Raw genomic sequence first — 15,088 nt, 5'->3', positions numbered from 1 at the left:
CTATTTAAGGTCTTGAAACCAAATTGTTTGAAAAGTTTTATTTGGTAGCAGAAAAGATCTACAATGGACCTTTACAAAAGATGATGAGCAAGAGGGGAGAAATAAATTTATACATATGATTTTGTTGTCAAAATTTGGGATGATCATCAGTAATCAAGAACTTACATAAAACCACATCTTTTTAAGCAAAGGAAGTAGAAGTTATGTTAATACCTTGACCAATCAGTTTGCTGAAACTCTGTTAACAGAGATTACACTGAACCGGAATAAAATTAAGTCTATAGAAGACAAATTAAATTATTTTTAACTGTAGTAATGCATAAACTATTTAGACAGATTAAAAACAACTATCTGAACCTGACAATTGATTTCTATCATATCAAGTCCATGATGTCTACAATATTCATTTATACCATGGCTTCTTATAGTTCAGTTTTTAAAATTATACATATAAAAATGTGCATGTAACATCAGATGTTATTGACAGTAGTTGTTACCACAGAATGTATGTATCTTTCTCACTGTGTGTATCCACTTAATTTGTTCCTATGTCCAATCCCTGTCACGAACCTGATTGCTTACCTGACAGTGGAGGAGAAGACCTACCAGAATGATCCGAAGACAGAAACAGGAAGGATCAGCCCACCTCAGCATTATTAGAGGGCCAAAGGCTCTGTAGTGAAAGTAATAATACCAACACTTTCAATGGGCTAAAAAAGAGGCACTAGGAGTGTTTGTGAACACCCAAGAATTATGATCATTATCTACAGCATAGTGTGTAGGCATAAAGTAGTTAATATTTTAACAAAATATAAAAATACTGTTTTCTCTAAAGGGGGAAGCAGACAATGCCCCATAAGTAGAAAAAGAAAAACACTGGTGTTCAATTTCCGGTTTAAATGCATTTATGAAGGAAGACTATAATCCCCATTAATTAAATATAAAAGAGTCCAGCAGAAATTATGACCTTAATGTACAAGTAAAGTAATATTTCTATATCAAATTAAATTTAGTCTATGATAAATACAATGCTATATATACACACACATACAGACACACTCATAGTACCTTTATGGAATTCTCTAAAATGCTCACAGTAACTTATATAGTATTGATAATGATAAAGATGTATAAACTGAAGTGTAGATTTAAAAAATCTTTTACATCTTACTAAATGATATCTTCCATGGGTTAAACAGCTTTTTCAAGTTTGAATTTTAATGTTTGAAAGCAGAACTGTGCTTTGGTATTCAAACCTTCATAAAATCTTACAATTTTTCAAAATAAGGAATTAAGGTAAAGAACTCTAATGTGGAAGAAAGATTTCCAATCTCCAACATCATAACTGTCACATGGTGAACCAGTGGTTTTTAGCCCATTCTTGGCCAAAGTATAGCTTCTTGGAGGTGAGTTAAAAGGGTGTGATTCAAATTTAGTTTTTATACTTGCATATTTTAAAACTTAATAAAAATGCACATCCTGATGTGTTACATACCCTACTTTACCATACTGGAGACTGCTTATGTATTAACTTGCACTACCAGGATAATTTATCTTTGTATAGATCTTGAATAACTTTAGCTATCTCTAATTTAAAAATTTCCTGAGATGTATGTTTAAAACCTATTATTTTTGCTTACATTTGTGTGAATCAAAATTTTCTTGATTAAGTATACATATAAAATAGGGCACAGCTATAAATTGGCTGCTGGTTTCATCAACTATGTATAACTCTACATTTGTGTTATTCAGAAATAATTCAGAATCTTATTATGCTTAGTAATGAGCCAAAATGAATAAGCATCATGTGAACCTAAAATACATTTATATTGATAAAATTGAGTTTTCAGGCTTTATGTATTGGAGTTATACATAAAATTTCATCTAAAGAAGATTTTAGTGCTAAAAACTTTTGGAAAATACTGCTCTGTAAGAAACTTTTAATTTAATTCTTGAATACAATGTTCAATGCGATTTAGTTTTCTAAAGCAAACTGCCTTTCTAATACATCACCATTTAAAAATTATTCAGAATGAAAAATTTTCTGAAAATAGGAGTGCAACAGATCTTCAAATATGGTGACTTGTAAAAAGTCAATGATAAATTAGACTAAAAACATTCATAAGTGCTTTAGACCCTTCTGATAGGCAGCTGTAAAGATTTTTATTTTTGAATGAATCATGTACTTATTATTGTGTTTTAAGTCTTAAATATTTCATCCTCCAAGTAACAGAATTTAGTATCTTTACACATTAGCTGTATCGTGTGTTTTGATAGTTTAGGCACATTTCAGTGATTTTAGATTTTATTTTGTGGTTTCATTATAAAACAGCTTGCACACCAAACTCAATCAATCTTGTTTATTTAAAAATCCACCTGAAAATTCACTTCTGGGTTTTAGTTTTTGTTTAAAAAGAAGCAAACATTTAAAAAATTAATGTTAAAGCAAATATAATATTTGATGTTAAAACATCAAATGTTACTAGTCTACAATTCATCTTGTTATGAACATTTTTAGTTTGTGGATTGGGAAAATAAACCTATTACAGTGATTAGGCACAGTACTATGGCCAATGGGCCAGAAATCAGGGCACATCTGTGTACTCAGGCAACAGTTAGAGGTCTGAATGGAGGGAATCATGCCTCAACTGTGGGCACTCCTTTTTCTGTGCCCCCTCCAAAAATTGTTGTAAGTCTCAAATCAGTACATGACATTGTATGTAACTTGGTTAAAAAACAACTATATGTGCTTTCTAAATTAGGTTGCAAAGCCAAGACACATGAATATAATTGTAGCCTCACTATAACTTGTGGTCTTAATATCTATGTCACAGGACCATGTTATAGGTGAGACAGAATTATACCATCCCTCTGGTGGTTTCAGAAATCTGGTTGGAAGGAGTCCATGGCTAATATTTCACATTGTAGCAAGGCTCCAATATTTCTTGAATTGGGGCAGTGAATATAAATCACAGTACAAAATCTGTAATTCTTTTAGTGGAAAAGCAACCGGTGCTACATATAAGAATCACTTATATAACATCTATTTTTTTTTTAAAATGCAGATATAAAATATTAATTGCATAGGGATTTAAATATAAGGCCAAGAAGAATATTAAGTAAAAAAATCATAGAAAGGGCACTATGGTGTCAAGACAGAATTTCATAGAGTAATAAATCTGAATTACTATCTAATTAAAAATCACAGTATGTTGCTGTAACTAACAGTGAATGTCAACTGCTTTATTAATTCCAAACTGAAAACCAATATTAGGACTAACAAGAACACAACCAAAGCTCATTGTCTAAACCTGATCCGTGTATTAGCACATCACTGCCTGGTACGTACCTGATTAGTTACATAATCTACCTTTTGCAAATAACACTTAATACATGTTAACAAGTGTGAGAGCACATCATCACTGCATGCCATCAATGATTTGCAGGCTTCCTTGGTAGTGTAATTATTCAGTCTTTCAAAGGTGCAAGATCCCACCTGGCGGAATCTTCACTCAATGAACCAAAAACACTGTAATTAACAAAATATAACAAAGTTCCACCATTAAAAACTAAACGTACATTAACCAGAGAACTAGGTCCTGACACCAGTACATACATTATCCTCAGCATTTTGGAAGGCAACAAATGATGAGTCCAAGTATAAGCTAATGGTTATCACCTGAAGCTTCAGGTAGAAAGCTAACTTGTGAGTCTACCTCTCATTTTAATGTAGACTGTAGTTTAAACAGCAATTTCCAAATCTAAAAGTAGCTTAGTTGACTTAGTATTGTTATATAGAGTAGTGTGACAACAAACAAGAACTCCCAAAGGAATTATGGTAAGGTACATTGGGAATACCCAAAACAATGTTTTAGATGAAAAAGTGCATAAATACAGTAATACTACGAGTGTGTTAACTATGGAACAAACGTTTCTCTGGGAGCTAAACAATACTATTTTCCCACATTATTTACATGTTATGAATTGTTCAGATACCACAAAGCACCACTTAAGTCTAAATTGCTTGATTATGTCAGAAAGGTCCTTTGACTTCAACTCTACTCATTTGAGGATCTACCTACAGTAGAAGTGTCAAGTCATTCTTCAAAAGGGATTTATCTTTACAATTCAGTTTTCTTTTGTTCAGAAATGGCAAGGCAATATTTTCATTTCACACTCTTTGTTGGCGTTTCTGATTCTGTGGACTGTCTCCCGTCTGTCCAGGCTTCCCGGGTACTCTTTAGGGCCAAGGTCTTCTGTTGGTCAACAACAACATAATCCACTCTCTCATCTGCTACACTGCTGCCTGAGCCACTGCTCTTTTGCTAAAACACAAAAGAAAAAACAAAAAGTCCAACATATAAAGGAGTGTTTCTGAGTACAACTCAGTCTTAAAACACAAACACACATGCACTGTGAATACTTTTTTTTTTTGGAGAAGGAATTTTGATCTTATTGCCCAGGCTGGAGTGCAATGGCGTGATCTCAGCTCACTGCAACCTCCGCCTCCTGGGTTCAAGCAATTCTCCTGTCTCAGCCTCCTGAGTAGCTGGGATTACAGGCATGTGCCACCATGCCCGGCTAAGTTTGCATTTTTAGTAGAGACAGGGTTTCACCATATTGGTCAGGCTGGTCTCGAACTCCTGACCTCATGATCCGCCTGCCTCAGCCTCCCAAAGTGCTGGGATTACAGGCGTGAGCCACCACGCCCAGCCATGAATACTCTTAAAATTCTTCTGGGTCATACACAAAAAAATAACACCAACTACCTCAACTTAAAAATGTCTCTCTCCTAACTATATACTATTTTTGCCTTAAATTTAAAATTATTATATTTAAGAATTCAAACTAGGCCAGGTGCAGTGGCTCATGCCTGTAATCCCAGCACTTTGGGAAGGCGAGATGGTTGGATCACGAGGTCAGGAGTTTAAGACCAGCCTGGCCAAGATGCTGAAATCCCATCTCTACTAAAAATACAAAAATTAGCCTGGCACGGTGGCATGCGCCTGTAATCCCAGCTACTTGGGAGGCTGAGGCAGTAGAATCTCTTGAACCCGGGGCGGCAGAGGTTGCAGTGCGCTGAGATCGTGCCACTGCACTGCAGCCTGGGCAACAGAGCAAGACTCCGTCTCAAAAAAAAAAAAAAAAAAAAGAGGCTGGGCGCTGGTGGCTCAAGCCTGTAATCCCAGCACTTTGGGAGGCCGAGACGGGCGGATCACGAGGTCAGGAGATCGAGACCATCCTGGCTAACACGGTGAAACCCCGTCTCTACTAAAAAATACAAAAATCTAGCCGGGCGAGGTGGTGGGCGCCTGTAGTCCCAGCTACTCGGGAGGCTGAGGCAGGAGAATGGCGTAAACCCGGGAGGCGGAGCTTGCAGTGAGCTGAGATCCGGCCACTGCACTCCAGCCGGAGCGACAGAGCGAGACTCTGTCTCAAAAAAAAAAAAAAAAAAAAAAAAACAAACTAATGCTTCCATGACAGATGAAATTCATATAAAATAGGGACAGCAAATGCCGTTTCATCTTAACATAGCTTGATTCTTCTGTCGACTTAAGCTTGACTTTCTCTCAAGCTCTGAGAACATGAATCAGTGTTTACTTTGAGAGCTAACAAGAAATGTATTTTGAAAAGTTATACTTCAAGAATGACAAACTACATAAGCTGATGCCTTCTTATTCCTAAAATTCAACAAGACATAGATACTTAAATAAAATTATCAATGCACTGCTGCACTCACTAGAAAGTGAAATGTCTACAGTATAAGAGAAGCAGAGGGAGTGGTGAGCTTCTAAATGTAAACGTGGTGTTGGCTTTAGGATGAATGTCAGTCTCAAAAATGCAATCAGGATTGGAGGTGATGCTGAAACTGAGACTATCCCATCAAGCTAGGGACCCCTGAAGGGAAGTGATGTAGTCCTAGGGTGGTAGCACCTCCTGGTCCCTAGCAGAAGCAAATACAAATAGTTTATGGAGGAAATTTAGGTCCTCAGAAGATATGTTCAACAAAATGAGTTTGCAATAAAAATACATAAAACGCACAAAGAAACAAGCTGTAGAGAGTGTGAAGAGAAACAATATACACAGACTCAGACCTCCAAGGACTTCAGATATTAAAAGAGGAGCTATTAAATTGGCCAGACATATTTGAAAAAGACCCAAACCGAACTTCATTTTAGAAATGGAAAAGCAATATTTGATTAGTGACAGATTTTCCCAGAAATGATAAAAAATACGAATCCAAAAAGGGAGCACTTCTAAGCAAGATAAATAAAAAGGAATCTATGTCTAGACATATTGTAGTGAACCTGTAGAATACCAAAGATATAGAAATGACCTTAAAATCATCCCGTCAGAAAAGACATTACCTACAAGGGAATTACAATTAGACTGACAGCAATTTTTCCATAGGAATAGAAGCAAGACAGTAGTGGGACAGTATCTTCCATGGGCTGAGGGAAAATTATTGCTAAGAACTGTAAACTCAAGAAAACTGTGTTTCCAAGAGTGAAGGCAAAATAAAGACATTTCAGTTATACAAAAACTGAAAAAAATTATTACCAACAGACCTCCACTAAAGGCACTTCTAAAGGGAGGCTATGTGCTGCTCACCACGCTGCACTTGCCCACAGCACAGAGCTCTGTCACCCCAGTGCAAGCACCACCTTTTAATAATTTGCAAAAAGGTTCCATACCAGCTATTAGCAGCCTTGCTACGAATGAGGGAATACTGTCAATATTTCCCTAGAAGTGTCCGTTCACCTTCCTTTCAGGTGGAGGGAAAATTATTGCAGAAAGAAAGTCTGAGAAATAGGAAGGAATGATAAGCTGGTAAACATGTAGGAAATGTAAATAAACATTGTTATATAAGAGCAGTAATAATACTGTCTAATTTGTGGTTTTAACAAAAAAGATAACATTAAAATTTTGGACAAAAATAGCACATAATTTGAACATTTTAAGGAGAGTAAAGACACTATACCGGTTAACGTTAGAATTCATTAAATAATGGCTGGATGCAGTGGCTTCCGCCTGTAACCCAGCACTCTGGAGGGCTGAGGTGGGTGGATCACTTGAGGTCAGGAGTTCGAGACCATCCTGACCAACATGGTGAAACCGTGTCTCTACTGAAAATACAAAAATTAGCCAGGAGTGGTGGTGCACATCTGTAATCCCAGCTATTTGGGAGGCTGAGGCAGAAGAATCATTTGGACCTGCGAAGCGGAGGTTGCAGTGAGCCAAGATCACACTACTGCACCCCAGCCTAGGCAACAGAGCAAGACTCTGTCTCAGAAAAAAAAAAAAAAAAAAAAAAAAAAGAATTTGTTAAATAATTATTTCAATGGTAACCACTAAAAGAGTAGAAAGTATAAAACTTCTAACCATCAGAAAGGAAAAAAAAAAAATCACTTTCCATAACTATGTTATTTGTGATTTATGAGACAGCATCAAGTAGCAGACCAAACTAAATTTATATTAAACATAACTTAATAAAATTATCCCAAAGGAGATAATTCTTCAGGTTTGAAGTGTGAACTGTGTACACAGAAGAGGCATGTCACATGTCACTCACCTTACGTGGTGGTGTGGATTTCCCAGAATCCAAGTCGAGATCTAGGTATTCCACCTGTTTGTCTCCTTTGGGCTTGATCATAGGGCTGCTTCCTCCATCAAGACTGTTACTGCCAAAGAGATTCTGAAAGTATTAGACAACAAAATCAACGGTCAGACATTCACCAGACATACCACTCATACTGTTGGACATCTACGGAAGCCTAAATCTTTGCTTTCAAGAGGACATAGCTTAAAAAGTTAAACAACCTTTTAGGATAGAAAGAAAATAAGTAATATTTAAAAAACTGATTAAAGCCTAGCTTAGAGCAAGCTAAACGTAGTTTCAAAAGTTAAACTTGGTTCACACTAAGATTGAGACATCAAGAGATAGTTCGCTATGATAACCCAACTTGAACATTATTAAAATTATATCTGTACTCAATTATGCGTTTACAGGATCTTTATATTCCTTGCTTTCAAATTAAATTTTTAAAAAACTTTCTGCATTTTATTTAAAGGCTTTCACACTAAAATTGTTTGACTCCATTGGCTAAGTCTATTTTGTTTCAATCATCTGGATTTTTTACCACTTAATTTCCTTAGCCTGATCTTTTCCTTCCTGAAAGGCACTCATTTTAAAGAACGTATTTAAGAGAGAAGGAAAATTATTACCTAAGGAAGGCCTGAGATACAAGAAGAAGTGATAAAGAAGCCGCTAAACATGCAGAAAAAGGTAAATAAGCATAGTTTATATAATAAGAGCACTAATAATACTAACTTGTGGGTTTAAAAAGAATTAAAATTTTGGACAAAAATAGTGCTAAGAGTTTAAAGAGAGTAGAGTGAAGACAACTCTGGAATTTGTAAATAACCATTTCAGATGATTGGTACAGTAGGACTACTCTCTAAAAAAAAAGGTAAAGAAGGTAGGAAGATAGATGACAGCAATAAACAACAGGAACAAAAAACTTGAGGCAGAAAAATGAAAAATAGGCACTTGAAGATCAATGCTAAATAGAAAGGAAAAACTGGCATGAACCTAAGTCCCTATATATTCCCTCCACTCTAATTACAACAGGGTTCTATTATATATGTGCTCAAACAAGTGACTTGTTTCCATGCCTTACTCCTTTTAACCCAATCTAGAAATGTTCTTGGCTTCTCATATGCAAGACTGTATTTCTCATTAGGGATTTTCATCCTTGTGCACTGTTGATATTAATGCTTATATATTATCTCATACTTTTGAAGAAAACCATAATGATTTAACAAAGTTAAAAATTTGTACATGTTATGATGAATAAAACAGTTTGAAAACTGCATACATCTGGTGGTTCTGTTGATTCTTTTTATGTTGCTACTTCATTTCTTTTTGCTTAGGTTAAGCAGAAAAAACTGTGCCTTAGGGAAAAGACACTTTAGGGAAATATTGACAGTATTCCCTCATTCGTAGCAAGGCTGCTAATAGCTGGTATGGAACCTTTTTGCAAATTATTAAAAGGTGGTGCTTGCACTGGGGTGACAGAGCTCTGTGCTGTGGGCGAGTGCAGCATGGTGAGCAGCACATAGCCTGAATTTCATATAATCAGGTATGCAGTATGTTTATGCAGTAAACAACCTGCACAACTAAATGTAATGTTCTTATTTGAAGAAACAGATTTTTTAAACCAAATTTATCAATTACTGCAAATAAAACATTAAAAAAATATAGAAAACGGTTAAGTGCGGTGGCTCAGGCCTGTAATCCCAGTACTTTGGGAGGCTGAGGCGGGTGGACCACCTGAGGTCAGGAGTTCGAGACCGGCCTGGCCAACATGGTGAAACCCCATCTTTACTAAAAACTATAAAAATTAGCCAGGTGTGGTGGTGGGCGCCTGTAATCCCAGCTACTTGGGAGGTTGAGGCAGGATAATCACTTGAACCCAGGAGGCGGAGGTTGCAGTGAGCCAAGATCACGCCACTGTACTCCAGCCTAGGCAACAGGGAAACTCTGTCTGAAAAAAATAAAAAATCAAAAATAACATGTAGAACACAAAAAATGTAAGCAAGTTTTGGTCCTTGATATAAATAGCAATCCCTCCCTTTTTTCTAATTCATGGAGAAACTGAAATCATCATGAAATTTTTTACCCAAATGACTCTATATATCATTGTCACATAAAATCAGCCATGAGTGTGTGAAAAATTCTATATTCAAATGTGATCAATGAAAGACCCATAACCTCCATTTCTCTGATTAGAAATATCTAGAAGTGTTCACAGTATTCAAGGCTATAAAAGAAATGCATAAATTCAAAAGACCTGCATGCATTATACCAGTAAGCTGCTCCTAAACAGAATTTCTCAGGGTGGCTAGTTAATCTATTTTATGTCTGCTATTACTAGAGCTGAACATTTTTCCATCTTTAAGTATTGTTAACATTTGTGTGTCTACAAGGAAGTCTATTTGCTCTTGATTTAATCTCCAGTGGGAACAGTCTGTCTGTATTCTAGCCTTTCACCCAGTATTTTCCCAAAACAGTTTAGAGAAACTCTAAGATTCTATAAGGTATTATAAGTGCTCTTTGAATTAAATAACAAACCAGTAGTGCTAGATTTTTTTTTTTTTTTTTTTTTTTTTGAGGTGGAGTCTTTGTCGCCTGGGCTGGAGGGCAGTGGCTTGATCTTGGCTCACTGCAATCTCTGCCTCATGGGATCAAGCAATCCTCCTGCCTCAGCCTCCTGAGTAACTGGGATTACAGGCGTCTGCCACCACACCTGGCTAATTTTTGTATTTTTAGTAGAGACGGGGTTTCACCATGTTGGCCAGGCTGGTCGCACACTACTGACCTCAGGTGATCCGCCTCAGCCTCCTAAAGTGCTAGGATTACAGGTGGGAGCCACCACACCTGGCCTAGATTTTTAAAAAATTATATAAAATCATTTAACATATTTTTGTTGTTATTATCACATAACAATATGTATGCCTTTAGTTATGGTTTACCATCATTTGAATTTCAGGTGTCACATTCAGAATTCACTTGATAATGCATGAGTTTTGATGCAAAATTAAAGAAGTTTGTTAAATATTTGCTATAATTCTCATATTCTTTTCTAAGGGAGAGTTGAATGGACTATGATGAGTCCTTGTATTTGGCAGCATGAGGAAATGGAATTGGCACTGTTGACTTTTCTGTTGTACTTGGTAGATAGGTATGTCCTCCTGGGTCATTTGTGCTTTTTTCTAATACATAGGACCTAAGTACTTCAGAAATTCATCACAGGCCAGGTGCAGTGGCTCACGCCTGTAATCCCAGCACTTTGGGAAGCCAAGGCAGGCAGATCATTTGAGGTCAGGAGTTTGAGACCATCCTGGGCAACATGATGAAACCCTATCTCTACCAAAAACACAAAAATTAGTTGCGAGTGGTGGCGCAAACCTGTAATCCCAGCTACTCAGGAGGCTGAGTCAGGAGAATTGTTTGAAACCCAGGAGGTGGAGGCTGCAGAGAGCTGAGATCACGCCACTGCATTCCAGCCTAGGTGACAGAACGAGAATCTGTCTCCAAAAAAAAAAAAAAAAAAAAAAAAAAAAAGAAATTCACTACATTGTGTTTATTTAGACACCTCTACTGGTGGCAAGTAAAAGTACCTTTGTGGCCAGTGGCTCAAGCCTGTAATCCCAGCACTTTAGGAGGCCGAGGTGGGCAGATCACGAGGTCATCCTGGCTAACCTGGTGAAACCCTGTCTCTACTAAAAAATACAAAAAACTAGCCGGGCGAGGTGGCGGGCACCTGTAGTCCCAGCTACTCGGGAGGCTGAGGCAGGAGAGTGGCGTAAACCCAGGAGGCGGAGCTTGCAGTGAGCTGAGATCCGGCCACTGCACTCCAGCCTGGGCGACAGAGCGAGACTCCATCTCAAAAAAAAAAAAAAAAAAATTGTATTTTGATTTCCTTTGATTTCTGATTGTAATACTCTTCTTTTTCATCTTTTCCCTTCATCTAACACTTACCTATGACAAATCACATTTTTAAACTTTCCTATTATATGGGCCTTTCCAAATTTTTTATGGCTATTTACTATTTTGGGCAAAAAGACACAGTCTTTAGTACCTCCGAAAAACTACTTTACAATAAAAAACAGTTCACTTAACTCCCCAAGGTTGGAAATAGGTGACAATATCTACTCTGAGAATTTAGGATCTAGTTTTACTAGAGTCAACTTACTATACTGAGGAAACTAATTAACTTAAATAATAAACTGAAAAGTAGTGAATACAAAAGCAAAAGTCAATAAAAATTACCCTGCCTTGAAAAATCAGTGAAAATATTACTGATATATTGATTATATTATTTTTGAATACTTTATAAATTTGATATTTAAAAAAGTTTTATAGACGAGGTCTCACTATGTTGCCCAGGCTAGGTGTGAACTCCTAGGCTCAACAGATCCTCCTGCTTCAGTCTCCTGGGTAGCTGGGACTACGGGCTCATGCCACTGTGCCTGGCTAAGATTTGGTAATATTTTAAAGTTAAGTAATTTAAGCACAAAATCAAGTTGTTCATATCACTTAATTATGTTTCCTGACAACATATAGTTGTAAGAAACCTGGTTCTGCCTAAAGTCTATAAAGGATGAAAAACCAATTCATTGATAGAATTGGGCTTTCTATTTTATACCTCTAAATAGGGCTATTTTAAATAATATAGGGCCACTAAAATGTTACTCATTCCAAATTTTGACATTAAGTATTTGCTTATCCTGGTAGATACGGCCTGACTGTCCCTCAATACCTGCTCTCCCTGCTCCCATATGCATGGGATTTTCAGGTGGGCTCACTGTTCCTCGGATCTAAGGCCATGTTTTCTAGCTCCTTTGTGTCTCAGTGTGGCCATACAGGCTAAGTTCTGGTTAATGGTTTGTATACAGCAGTTTTGAGGAACTGTCCTTATGAGGCAGTTGGGCTATACCCTTCTTTTTCTCCCTTTCCTCCACCTGGAGTTGGCATGTGACTCTGTTGGCTGGAGCGTCATCTTGTCCAATGAGCATATGTGCCACACCCAAGGAAAGCAGACCGGAGAGCTGGAAAAGGTCTGAATCCCTGAAGACTCTATGGAACAGAGCTGCCACAACAGCCTTGGATTGACTCTCTCAAGACTTTTCCATGAGAAAGAAAGAAAAAATTCTCTCTTGAGTCATGAATATTTATTTTCTTTTATTCAGAGGGGAATGTAATCCTAACAGATATACTTATCTACTAAAATACAAATAACAAAGCAAACATTAAATCTGACTTAAGGAAAAGCTAAAGCCAAATATTTTTTAAAATTAAAATTGGTTTGTATTCTTAAACATTTGAAGTATTTTCTGGCAACTACCTGATTTCTGAGGAACAAAATGCTCACTACCATTAGAAAATTCTCATGCTTTATGATAGTATAGCCAACCTGAAACATGTTACGTTTATAAGAGGTCTTCTTTAATCTTTACACCTATCTAAGGGTATATTACTTATTTATAAGACCATTTCACCATTAGAGTGCTGTGACATGGCCTTAGAGAACTGTATTATAAAATGCTGCCAGTGTATTTTCTTGAAGAGTATCAAAAATCAAGTATCTCTTAAATGACATATAACTGAAACCTTTATTTTTTTTTCTAATTAGATATGGGGTGACATGTTGCCCAGGCTAGCCTCAAACCGCTGGACTCAAGGACTCAAGTGATCCTCCTACCTCAGCCTCCCAAATAGCTGAAACTACAGGGCTGTGCTGCTGTGCCAGGCAACTTTTTTTTTTTTAAACTCATTTACAGTTTACTTTCACCTTTTATTGTTTTTAGAGTTTATGACATTATTTTTAATAAGCTTTTAAAAAGTTGTCTTTTATTGCTTTTTCTTAAGTATATAAAGCTATGAGGATAAAATTTATAGACAGAACAGTTCTAGCTTGAATTGACTGAAAAGGGCTGCTCAGAAAAGGAGAAGTTAAAACTTTACATACTGGGTCTTCACTGGACAGGTTTGGGTTCATGGGAACATAATTCTCTTCACTGTCATGTGAGTCACTGCTTGAAGTTGTGCTATGCACTGAATCCGGTCGGGGAGACATGGGAAACCTAGAAGAGCTAATTACAGAAACATGTTATCACAAACATAAGCCTTGACAACAACACCTAAAATTATTCCCCAAATAAAAATGATAGTCTGCATTCTTTCAGAAATATTCCCTTATGTTTACAATCATTCATTGTACAAATTTATAATGACATAATTTTTGTGCACAAACACATAACTAATATTTATAACTGTATTATAAAAGTGTATTTTGGACAGCAAAATATTTTGTGTAAAACAAGCCAAAAAAAAAAAAAACCCACTACCAGTGACTTGGTGATAAGTAGAAAGTTACAGACATAAAACAGAAGACAAGAATTTCTATTTTTAAAAAAACTATATATATTTTAATATATATAATATAAATATATAATATATAATGTACATAATATAATATATAATATATACACACACACGTAAAACATGAACATATGTTCAACGTAGGTTTGTAACTTCATAAATTCCTCTCATTTCCCTATATACATTTAAATAAGTCTCGGTTAAATAATCTCCACAAGAGACGACCACATTTTCAAGATTAGTAATCCTCAGAAATGTTTGGTTTCATAAACCTTTACACTCTTAAAAATTATTGAGAATCCCAAGAAATTTTTGTTTACATGAGTTGTACCTATTCATTTTGCCGTATTAGAAATGAGAATAGACATATTTTTAAAACACAAGTAGTACACAAACACACACATTCTATTGGGTGTCATAACGATATCATCACTTATCATGTAACCTCTGGAAAACTCCACTGTACACTCAGTAGGAGAATAAATACAGCAAATAACATCTTAATATATTAATGAAAATGGTTTTGACTTCACAGAACCCCTAAAAAGGGGGCTCTTCAGATCATCCATTGAGAACCACTATTCTAGATGTTTTCCAGGATAATGAACAATTCTAGATAGTCACATTATTCATACAAACTACATATTTTAGACAAAGGACTTACTCTCGAGCAAAACTCCTAGTGATGGGAGATCTTACTGGGGCTTGTAATTCTTCCCATTCTGGCAAAGGTTTTATTTCTAAAGGTGCTGGCTTGACTGAAAAAAAAAAAAAGAAAAAGAGATTTTTAGTGTACAGAACTTTGGAAAACAAACAAGATTCTCTCTCTGTAACTCTATATTTGACAGAGCAAACCTAAGACCACCTCGTTTCACATATGAAATGAGGTTCATGAATGTTACATGATTCGCCCAAGGTTACATAGCTAAGTAATTAGTGGTAAAAGCTAAATCAAATGTTTCATGATTGTTACCTCAAAGCCTAAACCTCTATTACAACATGTTGCCTAAGTACATGTTTTATGAATATAAACTAAATGAGATGAAGAAAGAGTAATGTGACCCAGTTTCTCTATAGTTGCTTTATACATTTCATTATTTGATAAATTATTTCACCAATTTCATACTCAATAAGGAAATT

At 36.2% G+C, this 15,088-nt stretch overlaps 1 protein-coding gene across 4 annotated transcripts in view; it reads right to left on the bottom strand.

The window, feature by feature from the left end:
• Positions 1–3,212: 3,212 nt before the first annotated feature.
• GAB1 (GRB2 associated binding protein 1) overlaps positions 3,213–15,088 on the bottom strand; it is a 132,649-nt gene continuing 120,773 nt past the window's right edge. For 3 of the 4 annotated variants that reach the window (XM_033215356.1, XM_033215358.1, XM_033215357.1), the window contains 4 exons: positions 14,613–14,706; positions 13,536–13,659; positions 7,574–7,696; positions 3,213–4,325 (listed from right to left, as the gene is read on the bottom strand). In XM_033215356.1, coding sequence (XP_033071247.1) covers positions 4,167–4,325; positions 7,574–7,696; positions 13,536–13,659; positions 14,613–14,706 — 500 coding nt within the window. In that variant the 3' untranslated portion in view covers positions 3,213–4,166. The remainder of the gene's footprint in view (positions 4,326–7,573; positions 7,697–13,535; positions 13,660–14,612; positions 14,707–15,088) is intronic. The other variant, XM_033215359.1, reaches the window with a different exon arrangement.

The sequence above is a fragment of the Trachypithecus francoisi genome, unplaced genomic scaffold (genome assembly GCF_009764315.1).
Source record: "Trachypithecus francoisi isolate TF-2019V2 unplaced genomic scaffold, Tfra_2.0 Lachesis_group1, whole genome shotgun sequence".
Classification (NCBI taxonomy): Eukaryota; Metazoa; Chordata; class Mammalia; order Primates; family Cercopithecidae; genus Trachypithecus; species Trachypithecus francoisi.
Note: the sequence above shows the minus strand (reverse complement) of the source record. Positions and strands in the feature narration are given on the sequence as shown.